Below are 20,148 nucleotides of genomic sequence, written 5' to 3'. Positions count from 1 at the left end.
AGTGACAACATAAACATACGTTAAAATACTTATTGAAAATGGGTTTTAAGAAAACGTATTTAACATGTTTTCCCTCTTACACTTAGGAATTTCATTACAAGGGGATGGCATTATCGTACACAACACAACTGTTACCATGACAACACTACTGTTACCATGACAACACTACTGTTACCATGACAACACTACTGTTACCATGACAGCACTACTGTTACCATGACAACACAACTGTTACCATGACAGCACTACTGTTACCATGACAACACTACTGTTACCATGACAACACTACTGTTACCATGACAACACTACTGTTAACATGACAACACTGCTGTTACCATGACAACATCACTGTTACCATGACAACACTACTGTTACCATGACAACACTACTGTTACCATGACAACACTACTGTTACCATGACAACACTGCTGTTACCATGACAACACTACTGTTACCATGACAACAATATTTTTACCATGACAACACTGCTGTTACCATGTCAACACTGATGTTACCATGACAACATCACTGTTACCATGACAACACTACTGTTACCATGACAACACTACTGTTACCATGATAACACTACTGTTACCATGACAACACTGCTGTTACCATGACAACACTACTGTTACCATGACAACAATATTTTTACCATGACAACACTGCTGTTACCATGTCAACACTGATGTTACCATGACAACATTACTGTTACCATGAAAAAACTACTGTTACCATGACAACACAACTGTTACCATGACAACACTGCTGTTACCATGACAACACTGCTGTTACCATGACAACACTGATGTTACCATGACAACACTATTGTTACCATGACAACACTGCTGTTACCATGACAACACTGATGTTACCATGACAACACTACTTTTAACATGACAACACTACTGTTACCATGATAAAACTAATTTTACCATGATAACACTACTGTTACCATGACAACACTACAAATAAAAAGACCAACCTATGACAGCGATATCTCCCAATCCCACTGTGGTCATTGTGATTGTGTAGAAATAGAAAGATTTTAAAAACGAGTCGTTTGGGTTACTGTTCGCTAATATGCTGGACATTATCACCAAGTAAACTACTAGCATTATCAAACTTATCACTGAAAATGTAATATATATTATCGTTAAAATATCGAATATATAGCAAAAATAAGTACCTTACGAGACATATTTATATGGTACGAAATTTGGGGATTCCGATCCCCAGAATTATGATCCACATAAATATGTCTTGTAAGGTATTATCAATAATTACCTGTATTCGGTATTATTGTGTCTACTGGTATAATTAAAAGTATAACTGACTATTATACCTGTTAGTATTAATGATGTTGTAAACTTTGTAAGTCTTCTTGTCTGGCCAGCGTGTGATACGCTAAACCTATTAACAAGTCGTTCAATTAACTTTAATATCTGAAAATACGTAAATGAATTATGTTTCCATAGTAATCATGTTTCCATAGTAACACTATAACAGGTAATATAGGAAGAGTGTCAGACTTGAGTGGTGATCATCGTAACCATTTAATTTCGTGAAATACTTGAATCTAGATCATAAGCAGGCTAATGAATTTTTGCCATCATTTCGAATAATACCAAATGGGTTCTGAATAATTTACTCTATTATAACTTGATTCCAGCTTTATTTTGATGTGGATTGATTCACCTGAATAACGTTACCTACCTTACGAATAATAATGAGGATGCATAAAGCAAATAGATTAAGATAGCTCATCATCAACAGCATGCCAGGAAGGGCGTACACAAGGACGAGTAACTTTCCTCCAGAGGTGTGCGGCACCATCCCGCCGTACCTGCGTGTTAGTTAGTGACACGTGGTATAAATACTGTGCTCTTATTGGTTAAGTTGTGACACGTGGTATAAATACTGTGCTCTTATTGGTTAGTTTGTGACACGTGGTATAAATACTGTGCTCTTATTGGTTAGGTTGTGACACGTGGTATAAATACTGTGCTCTTATTGGTTAGTTTGTGACACGTGGTATAAATACTGTGCTCTTATTTGTTAGTTTGTGACACGTGGTATAAATACTGTGCTCTTATTGGTTAGGTTGTGACACGTGGTATAAATACTGTGCTCTTATTGGTTAGGTTGTGACACGTGGTATAAATACTGTGCTCTTATTGGTTAGGTTGTGACACGTGGTATAAATACTGTGCTCTTATTGGTTAGGTTGTGACACGTGGTATAAATACTGTGCTCTTATTGGTTAGTTTGTGACACGTGGTATATATACTGTGCTCTTATTGGTTAGGTTGTGACACGTGGTATAAATACTGTGCTCTTATTGGTTAGTTTGTGACACGTGGTATAAATACTGTGCTCTTATTGGTTAGTTTGGGACACGTGGTATAAATATTGTGCTCTTATTGGTTAGGTTGTGACACGTGGTATAAATACTGTGCTCTTATTGGTTAGTTTGTGACACGTGGTATAAATACTGTGCTCTTATTGGTTAGGTTGTGACACGTGATATAAATACTGTGCTCTTATTGGTTAGGTTGTGACACGTGGTATAAATACTGTGCTCTTATTGGTTAGTTTGTGACACGTGGTATAAATACTGTGCTCTTATTGGTTAGTTTTTGACACGTGGTATAAATATTGTGCTCTTATTGGTTAGGTTGTGACACGTGGTATAAATACTGTGCTCTTATTGGTTAGTTTGTGACACGTGGTATAAATACTGTGCTCTTATTGGTTAGGTTGTGACACGTGGTATAAATACTGTGCTCTTATTGGTTAGGTTGTGACACGTGGTATAAATACTGTGCTCTTATTGGTTAGGTTGTGACACGTGGTAAAAATACTGTGCTCTTATTGGTTAGGTTGTGACACGTGGTATAAACACTGTGCTCTTATTGGTTAAGTTGTGACACGTGGTATAAATACTGTGCTCTTATTGGTTAGTTTGTGACACGTGGTATGAATACTGTGCTCTTATTGGTTAGTTTGTGACACGTGGTATGAATAAAGCGATCTGATTGGCTAATCTCTCCGTAGTTCGTACCCTATCGTCGTCATGATAGTGCTCGCAAAGTCCATCGAGCTCCAAAAGTTCCAGAAATGATATTCAGCCTCCTTAGAATCAGCTTTAAAACATCGTCCTTTAGAGATGCGATAAAGAGTTTCCCAGTCATTGTCGGTTAGGAAGCGAGTGAAGGTTTGGTTAGTCACTGGGTTCATCACAGTGTAACCCTCGTGTGAGTCCACTGATGTTGTTAATAATTAATTAATTGTTTATAAGTTATTAATAATTTAATTTTTACATTGTAGTAACCAGAGCAGTGCTCATCGGTGGAAAACTATTGGACGAGAGTTGGTTAAAACTTTAAAACTAGATTGGGTTTGAATCTCCATAAGAAATCACTTTTAAAACCTTTACATTGTGAATTACTCACTAGTAAAATACTGCAACATTTCTTTTCGAAGAATTTTCCCGTCCACTATCCTTTGAAACGACTCGCCTGTTTGAAATCTAATTTTATTTCAATTCAATATTTGTCACAAGTAGCGGCCCAAATATTCGGACATGGGACAGAGTGCTTTTTTATCTTTTAATCGAGGCAAAAAAATTGTCGTATTCGGTAAGAGTTTTTGATGCGAAAAATGCTTTGATTCCTAAATATGGAATTATATGTATAACGTTAGTTAATAAGTTCTTAGCGCCCACCTACCGCCAATAATTATGGTTATTCTTGTCAAAAAATAGACAATCATATCAGAATTAAGGATTGGGTTTACTTGTAAACTTGTTACCTGTTTCGAACGTGCTGAAGACAAAGGCTCCCACTGTAATGTAAACAACAACAACGAACAGGAGACACACCGAGTACCATGCATTAGTTCCTACTCTGCCAAAGAAACCAAATATCGGAGCAATAGCCAGTGATATCGACTGAAACATTGCATTATTTATTATAGTTTATTTATCTTCTGGCTAATGACACTAACTAAAATATTAAGTTGGCCGGGCTATGGTACATTTTGCTGCCAAATCAGACGGTTATCCGTTAAGAAATACCTAAAATTATATGATAAGAGAAATGTATAAAAATGGGTAGTGACTCCACGTACACTAGGACAAAGTTGTGAGGACTGGAGTTTTGTGTAATCTAAATCTGGTTCGGGATCAGAATCCCGCCGTATTTCTATTGCTCCAAACTTGAACATCACTGTTTCAACTATGAAATAGCCAGTTTGTACTAATATATACTTTTATCGAATTTCGGCAATAATTGTCAGTACGCAAGAAAAAATAACATACAAGGGAGAAAACAAAACTAGGAAATACTCAAGACAGGCAGGGGACTATAATGAGTAATTAACAGTTCAAATTAGGGGAACTACTCACTTTACTGGTATTCATACTGGCCTAATGTATAGTGGACTCTCACTATAACTACAATGCTCCTTCATAACAACTCTTCCTATACATACCCAACTACAATGCTCGTTCATAAAAACTCTCTCTATATAATAACCAAAAGTAGTAATAGCAGCATCTTGTAAAAAACATCATTTAGTTGCGAACAAAATGGCTAAAACTAATCAATAGACGGAAAACAATGCGAGTTACCGTGGGATAGGAGGAAATTTGTTATTTGTTCCACAGCGTTTTTATCGGTGATTTAATCTTGTGAAATGTATATACTTTTATATTGGGATGCATCCATTATTGCCTTTAGCCGCACCTCCATTTAATTTATATCCTATTTCTGTTGGTGACCCTGGTCAGTACAGGATAACTTTCTTTTTGCCCCCCCCCCCCCCCCCCCCCCCCCTAAGAGCAGTTCGTACCCCCAAAATTGCGAACGTTCAATTGGACGAGGATAATATAAAAATCATTTTTAAATACCTAAAATCCGGAAAATGCCCCCCCCCCCCTGGCATAGCGGGGGTACCGTTGTAGTTAACCATGATTACATCAGTAACCATGTAGTTGTACCTTGTTGTCAGAAGAGAAGGCTGTTATTCTGTAAGCTCCACTCTGGAGAACCCTGCTCAGCTGGGTCTGCACCATCTTGCAAAACTCTTTACCACCAACAGTACAATAATATCAGCAGTAAACGTAGGAGCGGGAGAGGGAGAAGCCGGCCGGCGGTAAAAATACCAATAAAACTACTTAAAGGAGGAAATTTTCATTATACATTAGACTGAAACACAACAGTTGTGCGGGTGACAATTTATATATTCTAAATACAATTAGAATAAATAGTAAATAAAGGCTGCAACACGTTGTCAATAAATCGGATTACTTGAACGTGGTTCTGGTCTACTGACTAAATAGTTCTTCTAGAACAAAACATGAAATTCAGTTACCATGACGTTCTATCTTTTACCTGCCGTGGAACTTCTAATTTGATTCAGCTCGATGCTTTTTGTATTCGTCATCCGTGCTCAACGTTGTGCAACTATTCGTTAACCTTTTTTGACCCGTGAGAACAGTATTTTAAATTCAAATTTTCTGTTTTACAAATATTTCTTATAGGGACAGGATGTTTTGAAAAAATAAAAATATGGAAAATACGTATTTTATGAATCTCTGCAGTCTGCTGCAAATTTACACTGAAAATCATGTTTGAAGAAGATATTCATATAGATTAAATATTTATGGTTAAAAACAATATGAAGCTGAAGAAAATAATTGAGAATTCTGAGTGCTGAGGAAGACAAACCAACGATTTTAAAAGGAACATTCCAAATCCTTGTTAATTTGTATCCGAATCTGTGATGTCGATTTTTTATAATACCGTGATACAGTGAAAATTAAGAATTTCAGCCGTTATTTATACTGCCAGTAACCACTAACCAGTACTATTAGTACTACTTACAAGTATTACTTACCATCCGGCGTTGTACTTTGACAACGACGTCTGCAAAAGAATAGCGGCCCCTTTTCTTCTCTTTTACACTCAATCTGCGCCATCGGGCCTTGGCCGAGCTGCCGTTAACCATGACACTATGTTTTGCTCCACTTGAAGTTGATACATCAGCATCAAGACATGTTGGGCCATCGTCCCAAGTAATACTGTCAGATCCCAGACGGATATTAGAAACGAATCTGAGACTGTGGGGCGATTGTCCAGTGTTTTCTGCAACTGAGAGTCGTTTACTTTTAAACATCCTTTCACTAACTCAAACCAACAACATAAACTGACAACTGCAATTGCCTCTCCAATAAAAATTACTTATGTCTTCATCATTAGATGTTAGGGAAGCCTAACAATGCTTCACTCTTTTTAGAAACATTAACAACAGATTCAAAAGAGGTTCCAAGTTAAACTTTACATTATCATTTGAGGAATAAATTGTTCCGTTATCAAAAGGATATATATATGGAGTGACGGTCGGAAAAATTCCTATTGTTGATATTATAGAGCGGTGCGTTTTAAGACAATACAAAACGGAAGTGGTTAACAATACCAAACTAAGCTTAAGGTGGGGATGAGAGATGGTTGGACGTTTGAAATTATATAACCACGCACCAATATACAAAAGGATCTATCAGGAATGCTTTTTCCTGGGACAAGGTCTATTATCTAATATTTAAAGAAGAGAAGAAAAAACAGCTTCACGAGGAGATGATGATTAATCATTTTATACAGGACAATCACGTGATTTACTTTAAAACGTTTTGTATAGACGAACAATTCAAAACCTTACCCTCCTAATCTGATCCCAACCCTATCCTAACGCAAGCATCAAGCATTGCATCTGCTAAATCTGCTAAATCTGCTAAATCTGTAACTCTAACGATAAATTTGGTAAATTGACTTACTTCCTTACATGTATCAGCGTTTATTTTAACTAGCAGAATCCCGTCTAACTATCGCAAAAGTACTACATACTATCGCTATTCAGTTCAAAGAGCTAGGGGCAGAGAATACTTCTGATTGGAGTTTGGACAGATCATGTAATGAACACCAAAGTAAAAGTGTTATCTCAGATCATTATTTTTTACGTTAGGTTGTAAAATGTAAGAAGAATTACTGGTACAACAGGTGCGCACGTACCTATGTAGTGGCTTTTGGCATAAGTATTCTTTCTAACGATCCATTACGATTCATTAAACGATGAACCGTATACGTTAGAAACAGAGGTAGAGTGGGTGCCTCACAAACATTGAAACAAACATTAAGATTCATTATTATCCAATCATATCCATGACTCCTATCCAGATTATTCACTCTTATCCAGATTAATATTATCAACTGCAAGTGCATATGTTTGCCCAACGGTGAACGGCCGGTTTGCTAGTTAAAGGTGTGCCGATTAATTTAGAACCGCTAAGATCTTTTTAGAATAAAAATAGCGCTGAGAAAAGTAGTCATGATTAGTGGGTTAAAAAGCTGACCTCAGCTCACGCGGCCGTTCACATATTACGTAATCATTTTTTGGCCAATTTTTAACCCCTCCCCCTCCGTAATCAATTTCACACATAGCTATTGTGTCAAAATCGCACTATAAGCGTAATCATTTGGAAACCCCCCTCCCCCCTCTACTGATTACGTAATATGTGAACGACCCCTAATTTAATGTTTTTTGATCTCAGATAATATTTGTGCTATATCTAGATCTTTATAAATATAAATTATTAGATTTAATTGTTTTCATGGTAACAAATTAATAATATCTAAATTACACTAGCGTAATCATTTGGAAACCCCCTCCCCCACGGCTGATTACGTGATAGGTAATAACGACCCCTGCTATCTGCTCGCGTATTCATAATTATATTGATCCGCTAACAGACATTATAATACAGTAATACATCACACCGCTCAGCCAGTCAGACTGTCATTCCACCATATCTTCAATCTTCAATTTTGTGTGTTTCTGTACACAAAAGCCTAAGGCCCGGTCCCCAGGTTTACCAAATTCTATTTAAGACGATTTTCTGTTTTAAACGGATAATACCAAAGCTTTGTTCGGTCATCTAGCGTTCATAAGGGGCCATCTACTGTACTTAGGACCTCCGCCAAAATCGCAGATTCTCAGACCACCCCCCTACCTGTCCGAATTTTCAGAACCACCCCCTCCCCCGGACGTCCAGATTTCCAGCTACTTTTAAGAGTACAAATAAAACCGACTCAAATTCATTGTTAATAAAATGTGTAGTTACTTAAAATAGAAAACAATACATTTAATGGTGAACAAGTTTAGCACAGTTACATTTAAGTACTCGTTCAAAATACAGGGATCTAAACTTACAGAGTAATTAGTGTCAAAGAGTTGAAATAAATGGGACTTTTTCGTTAATTCTGCAAAAATTTCCGGACGTCCGGATTTTCAGAAACCACCCTCCCCCTCCCCTGTCCGAAATTCCAAAACCACCCCCTCCCTATTTGCCAGACGTCCTATATAAGTAGATGGCCCCTAACTGCTAACCTAAATCGTGTCTTGTGCCATCCATTATTTGGTCATTGCATTGCATGGAGGACAAAATTCAGTCCAAACAGTGAAATTCCGGTCGAGGAAAGTTAATATCTGAAGATGTCCTACCGGTAGGATATTTTCATGATTTTTTTCATCGAAGCTTTCTCCAGACATTCAGCTTACAGTATCTCGATGGTGACTTGTGTCACTCATATTGACCTCACTGATTAGTCACTAGTCAAGAATTCAGTCAAAACTATTAAATTTCTTTCAAAATGTCTCCTTCTATTCTGATAATTTTCCATTTAAATCAATGCATTGTTCGGTAATCTAGCTTTTAGTGCCTAAATCGTGTCTTGACCCATCCACATTCCACAGTGCACAGTGAACTCACTAATTGGTCGTATAAAAGACAAATTCATTCAGAACAGTGATATTTGGGTCGAGGAAAGCTGATATCTAAAAATGTTCGGTGGGACAAAGTGGTGTGCTACAATTGTTAAACTCGAAGTTTAGTTAGACTGAGGGAATCTCGAGGGGGTGTTACCAAATAGTTTTACCTTTTTGGAAATGAAGCACTAAGCATGTGCATCGATAAATAAAACAATTGGAGTTGTGATCAATCCCGAAATTAGATATTATTAATTTGTTACCATGAAAACAATTAAATCTAATAATTTATATTTATAAAGATCTAGATATAGCGTTCACACAAATATTATCTGAGATCAAAAAACATTAAATTAGGCGTCGTTCACATATTACGTAATCAGGGGGGAGGGGGGTTTCCAAATGATTACGCTAGTGTAATTTTGACACAATAGCTATGTGTAAAACTGATTACGGAGGGGGAAGGGGGTCAAAAATTGTCCAATAAGTGATTACGTAATATGTGAACGACCCCTAAGTGTAACAATTAAAATTAAACATTTTAAACATGAAACATTCCAAAAATTCTCTATTCTGTCTCCAAAAATACATTTTTTTCCACAACAATTACTAAACACTTTACATTAGTTTCCGTGAAAACTACACTGTACACAACCATAGTCACTACATCACCGAGCAACCTCCTTCAGATTTTTTTCTTTCTTTCTGAAATTTAAGGGATTAGTTTGATTAATTTTCGTCTGTTCAATTTCTGAATTTATTATGGTTCACTTATCAAGAGCTCGGAAATGAGATGGCGCTATAGAATTTCTTAGACTGTCGGTTAAATAAGGTGATGCTTGCATGTGTTCAACGATACAAATTTATTGTTAGGCGTCGTAAGCGAATGTACACGACTATCGGATACAATTATCGCACCTATCGGATACATATCGCACCTATCAGAAGCATATCGCAAAAATATTGTGGTTGAGATATTCAATCATGAATGTTAAAGGCATGTTTTTATTCTATTCGAAAATAGGTTACAAAGTCGTCCGACTCATAAAATGTACATTCACATAAACCTAAAATCCGTAAAATCGCCCAAATACGGGTCCGAGAGATCAGAACCCGAGAGATCAATTCCGGTTAATGCGCGCGCTGTATACACAAATAAATAAATCAATATAATGGGAATGCGCGTGAACGCTATGCTGACATATTATAAATTAAGTGAAATAACGAGTAATGCAAACCTTCTGTGGGCGGGCTTGATTGTTACCTTCTTCTCGGTCTTGTTGTTCATAGTTCAACTGAAGAGTCATCATTGATTAAATTTGGAAACGGGAATACAGGTTAAAAAACTACCGACATAACCGTTATGAGTCTCCTGGACAGCCTTGCCAGCAACTCAACTGATTCATAACATTCATCAAGTATTTGGATTTAATGTAAATTATAGCCATTTGTTTTTACTTTTTGGTAAATTTCAATGTCATAATTCATCGTGCAATCTTAAAAACCTTCGCTTGATCCCAAAGTCGCTGTTGTTCCAGCTGTTCTTCTTTGCTAATCTGTAACTCTAACGATAACGCATACTCCTGAAACACAAATTTACACGTTTTCTCCCACAAATCACGAATGATACAATTTCACTAGTATATACTATCTCTAAAGCTTGGTAAGAATTCCGGTAAGGTCAGAAACCGATAAGTATACGAACTGGATGGATATCTAGAGATGAATTTTCAAATTCTTGATGGTTAAAGATGAAACAAGAACACGGGCCCACTTCGTTGTAAGGGTCGCTTTAATGTGGCAGAGAGGTGGAACTCCCCTTTTGAGCATGATAACTTCCCAAATCAAGAATCAGTAGCAAGCTTTGTTTCCGGCTATCTAATATCCAGCAATCCTTACCATCACTATTGACTCAATATTTGTTCTTTCTTGAAAAAGGGGCTGGATAGAAATAATACGGTTGGAAGAGACACAGTTATTTGCAACTTACTTCGTCTGCAAGGACCGTTGTTTTATCTACAGAGGTGGAAGCTGAATTGAAGAAACCATCAACGAAAGATGAAGAGTTACACGTACTGTCTAAAGTTTCCCACACCACTTGCCCCTCTTCAGCCCACCCAATGTCTGTCACCAGCACGTATAGTCTGTCTTTCTGTTTTGTTATGGTACTGAAGTGATTATTGCGGAACAGAACTACAATATCTCCTGTTTTTAGGGCCCCATTGATCTCACAAATACCATGGACTGTCAACTGAGATGATTCCAGGTGTTCTTTTAAAACAAACGATTCTGAGACTTCTTTTGTATCTGTACTGCTTGATTTCTCCATAGTTTTCTCAACAAGCTGATTGTATGTAAGATCACCGATCAGTTCTGACAGAAATGTATCTTGTGGATCAACCACCCAGCCGTGTAGTAACCTGACCTGAGCTAAATCAAAGAGGGATAATTCTGGTGTGTACTCAAATCCCTCAACAGAGTTAAATCTAACGTTCACATCAATACCAGTCTGTATCTGTACAAATCTCTCCATGCAGTCCAGTATATATTGTTCTGAGTGACTTTTGTTTTCGTTTTGCTGAGCCCGATCTAAGAGGTAGTTTCCCAGCAGCGAACACAAACTACTTGCAGTTATACATTCGCTTGCTCCTGACAGATCTAGGCGTTGCTGTAATAACAAACAGTTTATAATTGCAATAAGTGGACAAGGCCCGTTGACTGACTGTAGAATCATTGGTTGCTCTTTTAGATTCGTCTGAAATCGTTTGATATAAAAGAGAGTTTGGGGAATATTTGACTGATCAGAACTGTTAGAGGGGCCGGGTTCTACTGCCTCCTTCCCTACAGCAGCTGTATTCTCCACTGCCTCCTTCCCAGCAGCAGCTGTATTCTCCACTGCCCCACTCTCTGAAGCAGATGGAATCATCTCTGCTCCAATCTCTGCAGCAGGCACATTCTCGACTGTCGCATTACCTTCAGCATTCTCCACTACCTCTTTCTCTTCAACTGGTACAATACCTGCTCCCTCCCTCCCTTCAGCAAAGGCACTGCCAAAATCTAAGGGTGATGGTGGTTGCTGTTCTGTTTCCAGTCTTTCAGAAACATTTATATCTTCCTTTTTTGGTTCTGATTCCATCAAAACATATTTCTGAGAAAGGAAGGGTAAAGTGACTTGTAATTGCAAGGAACTCATTTCGATCTTTTCTAAATATTATTTCTACGGAGTAAAATCCTTAGTTTCTTACAATTTGACAGTACAAACTTTAGCAGTTCAATGTAGAGTCATTGGAGTGTGATTATCGAAATCTAAGTAACAGTATTCTAGTAAATCCAATTGCAAGATTCAATCAATAAATACATACTTGTTACAATATTAGTATAATGTAACCATTGCTGTATAGCATTTAATTTCCATGACAATAAAAATAAAGAATACTAATTAAATAATAAAATGTTCACAGCAAACATCTTTGTCGTGATTTCTTTCTGAGAAGCTGTTAAGAAATGTCACTAGTCACCTTATAGCAATATCATAGATTTGAAAATAAGCTAGTTTTTATTAACTTACACTATATTTTATCGGTGGAATAGAAATTTCCTACACCCATAATAAGATTCTTCCTGGTTGAACCCAAATGCAAGACAGGTGAATTCTTAGTTTTGCTCATATTAATGAGAACGTCTTCATTAGCCAGCTCAGTCTCGCAGTTATCCACAACGAAAGCCATGTCCCAAGTGTTCACCACACAGTCCATCCCCCCACTAACCAGGGTGCCTCCCTCTCTACTCATTGCTAAACTTGTCACTGTGTCCGTGTGATTTGACAGAGTAGCTGTGTGAGAGCCATTACTTAAATCCCATACTAGTATGGATCCTTTCTCATCACCTGAAATGAGTAAATGACCATGAGGTGAAAAGACTAGAGATGTTACTGTTCCTTGTGGCCAGTGAGTTGTCGTACGCAGCCCCCACCTGACATATCCCATATTCTAATACTTCTGTCACTGCTGCCTGAAGCAACATAATTCCCATTGGGATGGATACACAGACTCGTAACATCACCCAAATGACCACTGAATAGTCTGACTGGAGCTATGTGCTGCATGCTCCATAGGATCACTAGTCTGTCAACGCCACCTGTGGCGAAATAGTGTCCTAAAGGTGACCAGGCACAGCGCCATATGGTATCCTCATGTGCGCGGTAGGACACCAACTGTGTGTGAGTTTGTAGGGACCACAAACGTGCTGTACAATCATTGCCACAACTCAAAACCAAACTTTTGTTATAGTTTGAAGCTACATCATTAACAGGACCAATGTGACCATACAAAGTCAGAGATTGTGTCCCTGTCCTATCATCTATTATCATGTCGATTATGTTTTCATCAGCAAGATTTAAAGAGTCTAATTCTGCAGCTTCTTTCATTTTGTAAATCTTGTTTCTGGTGAGTGACCAAATCTTAACAGCACTGTTCTGACATCCGGCAGCCAAAAGCTTGCAATCTTCAGACAAATTTGCACAATTAACAACCTCTGTTCCATTGAGAAATGTATAGAAAGCAATGGTAGGTTGATTACCATGAGTAATCCTGTATCGACCAGTTAACTCTTGAATCGTCTCATTGTTAGCGGCTATATCAGCTTCAGTCAAGGGCGGATAGGGAATCCTTCCAGGAGGTGGAGCATGGCTTTCAGTTTTGTCTTTTATTTTCACAGTAGCCAAAATCATTTTCTCTTTCTTTTTCTTCTTCTTAGGATCACTGTCTGCCTCCCCTCCAGGATCATCAAATTCGTCAGGGTCTAAAAGGGCATTTAATAGGGCAGGAGGGTGAATCACACCATAATGCATTTTCTGCTGATTTACTGATTTCATTCCATCCCCCATCATTGTTGAATTAGATAACGCAAGCTGGGAAGGTTGCTTTGGAAGACCATCAAAAACGTCAACATAAAGATGAAGGTTGATTAAGTTCAGCAGTAAAACATGAGAGTTATCTTGTAGGTGAGACAATAAACAGTTGAAACTATCTTTACACATTCTGATGACATACTTGTTGCTTCTAAAGTGGGAAAATATTGAATTTAGCTGCAACGCCTCTTTTGTTGTGATGGTTGTTAACTCATACAGGTCGTCCTCTCGCCCCTCTTGCTGGCCCTTATACTTCTCAAAGAATTCCCTGGCCAGTTTGGGTTGGTTACCAAGTATCAATTCAAGGTAGATTTGCACAAATAATGGATAGATCACAAGACTAAGTTCACCACGATACATTTCAAGACTCTTCTCCACAAACTGACAGAGAGCACCAAACTGAGACAGGGCGCGCTCTTGGTGCTGAGCACTCTTGTAAGTAGTTAGAACCTGCTTCATCTTATCAACATGAAGTGAATCTTCATCTCCTTGAATATCTGCTTCTTTTCTCAGAGCCTGCTCAGTCTGTTGTAAATTTTTCTTTTTCAGGTAGCTTAAAACTGCTTGCAGTAATTGCTCATCTTCAGTTGTAGAAGTTGCAGCCATGGTTTCACCTGAAAAATGTTCTACTGTAATCAAAACAAAGCAAAAATAAAGTTAAATCAATTATGAAACAATAGATAGGTATGTTCAATAAAACAATACATTTTTCAAACATTCTTTTACATCAGAGATATTAAATTCAATCTAACAGTTTGACTGTCTCATATTAAGACTATTGTAATGGGCTATTCTACAGTTTATACAGGAAAGTACAAACATGATCACATGGAAGATGATTTAAGGAATCTTCACTGGCTTGATGTTAAAAGATAATATTATTCAGGGAATGCCCCTGAGTATCTACAGGAAATGTTTTCTTACAGTCAGCATGGACGGACACTCTCTCAAACGCATTGTCCTATCTTCTGATGATTTTCAATTTATCAAAGCTTTATTTGGGAATCAATGAAACAAGAAATTCAATGAAACAAGAAATTTAATTTTAGCACATTTTTACAGAATAAAAAGATGTAAAACAATTCATAAAATATAATGCCCATTTGGTGTATGACTTTTTGTCCTTGACTGCTAGTTTGGTTTTGGAAGGACAGGTAACTAACGGGGCAAGGAATGCGCGTGCCTGGAAGCTTTTGCACACACCGAAACGCTAGTTCAGTTAAGTTTATAGAGACAAGGCTCAAATTAGGACTAGAAGAAAAATTGTAAGCAGACATTAGGGGTTCTGTTTATAGTTGTTATTATAGGTTGCAGTCTTGTTGTGACAAAAAGTCTACACTAAAACATTCTTTAGTTTATATTGTGTAGTTCAAGGATATAAAATGCAGCTTCAAGCTTTCAAGGTGGATATTGGAGAGCTGGCGAAAGATTATGGCCTTTGTATCAATGGTTATAATAAGCTATAAATATCTTAAACTATACAGTGCTAATTAAAATTTCTTTAAACTTCATTCTCAAATTAGATTTAAAAAATTCAAAAGTAAATATACAATAATTTTATTAAAACTTTCTCACACATACTTTACTCACAGAATAGAACTTTCAGTACCACAATCATGTCTTGTGCTATCCTCAGTGACTTAGCTAGATGGTCATTCAAGAAAAATTCAGTCAAAACAGTGAAATTTGGGTCGCCGAAAGCTGAAATTTGAAAATGTCGTACCGGTATAGTAGGACATATTCAAAATTTTCATTGCATCAAAGTTTTCTCCGGATATACTGGTTCTAGTACCTTGATGGCGACTTGTGTCACTCTCACCGACCTCACTGATTAGTCACTGGTAAACAATATCAGTCAAAACCGTCAATTTTTGTTCAAGGAAATGGCTAAACAATCTTCCAAATTCTCATTTTATGTTTTGATGATTTTCCATTAAATATCAAGGCTTTATTTGGGAATAGAACTTTCAGTACTACAATTGTTGTTGATATGATTTCTATCTAATTTGATTGTGATTTATATTTGATTGTGATTTATATTATTATATCATATATTGATTTTATAAGATGTATTGATAAGTTTATTTTCCCCTAGGGAGGGATGGCACATGACGTAAATCTCTTCTTGTGACGTATGAGAGAAAGATCTGTTACTCAAATATCTGTTACCCAAATGACGCAATTCTCTACTTGTGGCATATGGATGTTTAGTGATGTGAATTCGTTCATGTGATATAATAGAAACATTTATATCATTTAATACAAATAACTGTTTTAACTGAATTCAATCGATCTGAATGAAACTCTGAAATTGACTATATGACAATTGGGTCTTGTGCTATCCTCAGTGACCTTGCTAGATGGTCGTTATCATGCCGAAATCAAATCAAATCAAATCAAGACTCAAGAGCAAAGATCTTTCAATGTCATTTGACCCAAAATCTATAACAATGAAATGAGTTATTTATAGCCCCTCATATGATCAACCAACAACACAAGGAATTATTATTATCATTAAATCTAAAATAGCTAATAATTTAATAAATTATTAACATGCCCCTTAACGTGGGCAATAATATACGCTTTATAAATTATATAAACAAATTAAAGTCTATTTTCCAATGTTGTTAAGTGTCTCTTCAGATCTGTTTTGGTCTTTCGTGGGAGTTCCCACATTTGTTGGTTGAGAATGCTCAACATAACATACATGATGCTTGACTGCTTTATTGACCCGGACAGGCACACAAGGAAGGTGGTCAACCATGTCAGAGTGGCTGACTGTGAGTGATGTGTAACAGTCAAAATGTGTTATACAGTACGTGGATATGTTTAAAATTGGGATGAAGACATATTTATTCAATGTGCCAAATAGCCCCTAAGCCCGTGCATTCCTTGCCCCGCTAGCTGCCAGTCCTTGACAAACTTCCAATAGCAAAGATCAACTAGTCATTTACAAATTGAGCACTATACAATTTTAATTGTTTTAAATATTTGACTTTGTAAAATGAGCTAAAACATTGATTTATTAGTTTCATCGATTTATTAGTTTCATTGATTTGGAAATTGGAGAAGCTCTTTTCTTAGGATATATTCAAAAAAAAAAACTATTTCGAGTAAATGAACATATTATCATTATAGCAAAGATCAACTAGTCATTTACAAATTGAGCACTATACAATTTTAATTGTTTTAAATATTTGACTTTGTAAAATGAGCTAAAACATTGATTTATTAGTTTCATCGATTTATTAGTTTCATTGATTTGGAAATTGGAGAAGCTCTTTTCTTAGGATATATTCAAAAAAAAAAACTATTTCGAGTAAATGAACATATTATCATTATCCAAATTTTTTTTTTTTTTGTTAGATTAAATGCTATAAAAACAATATACACATAATATAACAATTACCCTATATAAAAATTCAATATAAATTCAATAGAAACTAAATAAAATTTATAAACACCCTTTAAGTAGTATAAGTAAGCCAGTTTAAAGAACTGGCTCCAAATTTATATCTAATTCTGCTATTTTTTCATTATCCAAATTGATAAATAATCTCCTATTCGACTCTTGACTTAAATTCTTGACTAATACTCGATTAAAAATACCTCCTGTCCGCAGTTTATTGTTTGAAACCAGAGACAAAGTGTCAAGTGAGCACAACAGAAGGAAAATTTCCAATCCAATATATATATATATATATATAACTCTAAAACTCTGGTCACAAGAGCAACTGCCTAAACGTGCAGAAGTGAAAACAAATAAATAAAATACTAGCAATCCTTTAAATTCGCAATAAATAAGTTCGTTCAATGTCATTATATAATTCTAAAACCACATATATGTGACCAGTAAATAATTTAATTAGTCTATAGACTACTGTATGAAATTCTCAATATAAACTTTTAAACAATAATAAATTAATTAAAAAACACACAACAACCTTTGGTGTGTAAGAATGATTAAACAGCCTCATTTTGACACAAAATATCTTCATAATATTATAGTATATGCTATAATATTAGAACTGTTAAGTTGAGTTCAGGTAACAGAATTTAACTGTAATAGAACCTCTGCTGTGTTATCCACTGTTGAGATGTAGCCATATCTTCGTCCGGTCTAACATTGACCCCGGCTCATGAAATATATGCATATGCTTCGTCCGGTCTAACATTGAACCCGGCTCACTAATCATAGGGATGGTGTAGTTATGGTAGTTGGAGTATAATCAACTGTTTAAAGTTTTATCTCTATTCGAAGGAATTCTTCTGCATCCTTTGTTATTTCCAGTGCTAGATCAAAGAACTCACGAAGTCTGCTCCATGATATCAACATTGAGTTCCCACCATAGCCTTGGTTTTTGATGTTGTGGAAAGGGTGTCTTTCAAGAAGCTCACTCATTTTGTTCCTTTTATCTGCTTGTACATCAGGACAGTCGGTAAGCAGGTGAAGTGAATTTTGAGCCCCTCGCCTACAATCACACAGTGGAGAATCAAATTTACTGCTTTTGAAGCGGTGAAGAAATTCATTCATTATGTTGTTCGGATAGAACAAGCTTAGAAACAAGGTTTCAAGTTGCCTTGATGTTTTGGGCGGAAACTTGAGCTTTGTGGCGCTCACTGTAGGTGCCTCTGTATACCCTTCCAGCTGGTACTGGCTGTTTATGCACGATTGCCAAAGCTGTTCACTGTAATGTTTCATCACTGATTTACTGTAGCTGCATCCTTTTATTGATAGACTGGTGAGTTTTTCTAGATCATGGTTATTTATGATTTTTAGATCCTCATTAGTGAAGTGTTCAGGAAGTATCGAAGATTTCCACAATAGAAACTGAAATACATCTTTTACTTTTCCAGTTAGTGCGCTGTAACTGCCTGATTTCATTTGGTCATCAATAAGGTGTTTCAGTGGATCCTCTTTATTCGGGAATATATTCAGTTTAAGGATGTGCTTCACTGAGTTCACTTTGTTTGATATGTTGAGTGGCAACACACCAAGTATCATTTCAGCTGTAGTTAGTCTTACATTGAACACTGCACCCAAAGCTGCTTTTATAGTCCTATACCAAGCGCTTTCAATTTCTTTGATACTTCTATTATTGATCCAGACAGTTCCAGCATAGTGGATCCGTGAATATATGAGAACTTCAATTAGCCTTACAATGACATGTTGTCTGAATCCCCAGTTGCGGTTTGTATACTTGCATATTGTAGCCCACCGGCCAAGTATCTTTCTGTTAATATCCTTTGCGTCCAAGGAAATGGGGTAATGACGCCTAATGTGTTGTGTGGTTGTTATATTTTCATTCGTTTAGATGTAGGATGAAGTTGTTCAATTTTGTCATGTGTCGTGACAATACCTTAAAATTACATCATATCCTCCATTAATCAAAGGAAACTATAAAAGCTTAAAACTTAATCACAAGTAGATTAGTAAATTACTAATGTACTGCATACTGTACTAGGGCTTTATTAGTACTGAGTTTATATGAGCTGTTTGAGTCGACTGTGGACGGTTTCTAAGAAATTTTGGGTAGCGCTCGATTTTAAAATAATTTTTCAGATGCGCGCGGCGCTCAAAATATAATTTAACGTTCGAAGACGGGGAAAAATAAAACATTAAATTTATATTGCAATTTTGTTTAACAATCCGTTAATCAGCATAAATTTGGTGAACCCCATTGGACCTGAACCCTTCCTCCCACTCTCGGAAGGCATAATCAACACCCATATAAAAGATTACCTCTTCAATCTCCATATCAAGAAGTATAAACAGGTGGCACTCAGTGACAAAGGAAAAACCCCACTAACATTTTTCCTCAACAAAAACAGGTACAAGATAATCAACATCACAGGTACTCACATCAGATGGCTAACATGGCTACTATCAGGACACAGCCCACTAGCATACTTCCAGACGGTAGCAAACAACGCCAAATTCGAAACACAAGACTGTGAACAGCGGGGTCTGCGGGGCCCTAAGTTACGCCACTGATCCAGCTGATGACAACTAGATTGAGGATATTTGGTAAACCCATCCTAACAATTGAGGAACTCATCAATAGTAAACTCGACCTCATCATCAAATTTGTGGAAAAGTCAACAAGGTTTGACAGAGACGATCTATTTGGATAAACACCTAGGACATACACCAAGGCTCATAAACAATCATACATTAGACCCACACAGGACTATATCAGATAGTGACACATATCCAGTGGACCATGCTCAGAAGTCCCTCGCCTGCCCGCCGAAGAAGAACATCTGAAGTGGGTTTGCTCTGAGCAAGGTAGTAACAGCTTCGAGACTCCAGAGGTCTGTTGCGTTGATATCTATTATTCTATGCTTTTGTATATACTTAGGGAGTCCTGGAGTGTGGCTAGCAGGAATCACACTCTGTGGGCACGGCGAGAAGG

The 20,148-nt window shown here is 36.8% G+C and overlaps 1 protein-coding gene across 1 annotated transcript; it reads right to left on the bottom strand.

Annotated features, from left to right (window-relative positions):
- Nucleotides 1–9,392: 9,392 nt before the first annotated feature.
- On the bottom strand, nucleotides 9,393–14,348 carry LOC134820196 (transcription initiation factor TFIID subunit 5-like). Its single transcript, XM_063830420.1, is given in 7 exon segments — nucleotides 9,393–9,528; nucleotides 10,062–10,118; nucleotides 10,329–10,406; nucleotides 10,814–12,027; nucleotides 12,212–12,216; nucleotides 12,394–12,760; nucleotides 12,763–14,348. Coding segments are annotated over 7 exon segments (3,339 nt in total). The 5' UTR covers nucleotides 14,339–14,348; the 3' UTR covers nucleotides 9,393–9,486.
- Between the last annotated feature and the right edge of the window lie 5,800 nt (nucleotides 14,349–20,148).

This window comes from Bolinopsis microptera, chromosome 8 (genome assembly GCF_026151205.1).
Source record: "Bolinopsis microptera isolate Bmic1 chromosome 8, MBARI_Bmic_1.0, whole genome shotgun sequence".
Taxonomy (NCBI): Eukaryota; Metazoa; Ctenophora; class Tentaculata; order Lobata; family Bolinopsidae; genus Bolinopsis; species Bolinopsis microptera.
Note: the sequence above shows the minus strand (reverse complement) of the source record. Positions and strands in the feature narration are given on the sequence as shown.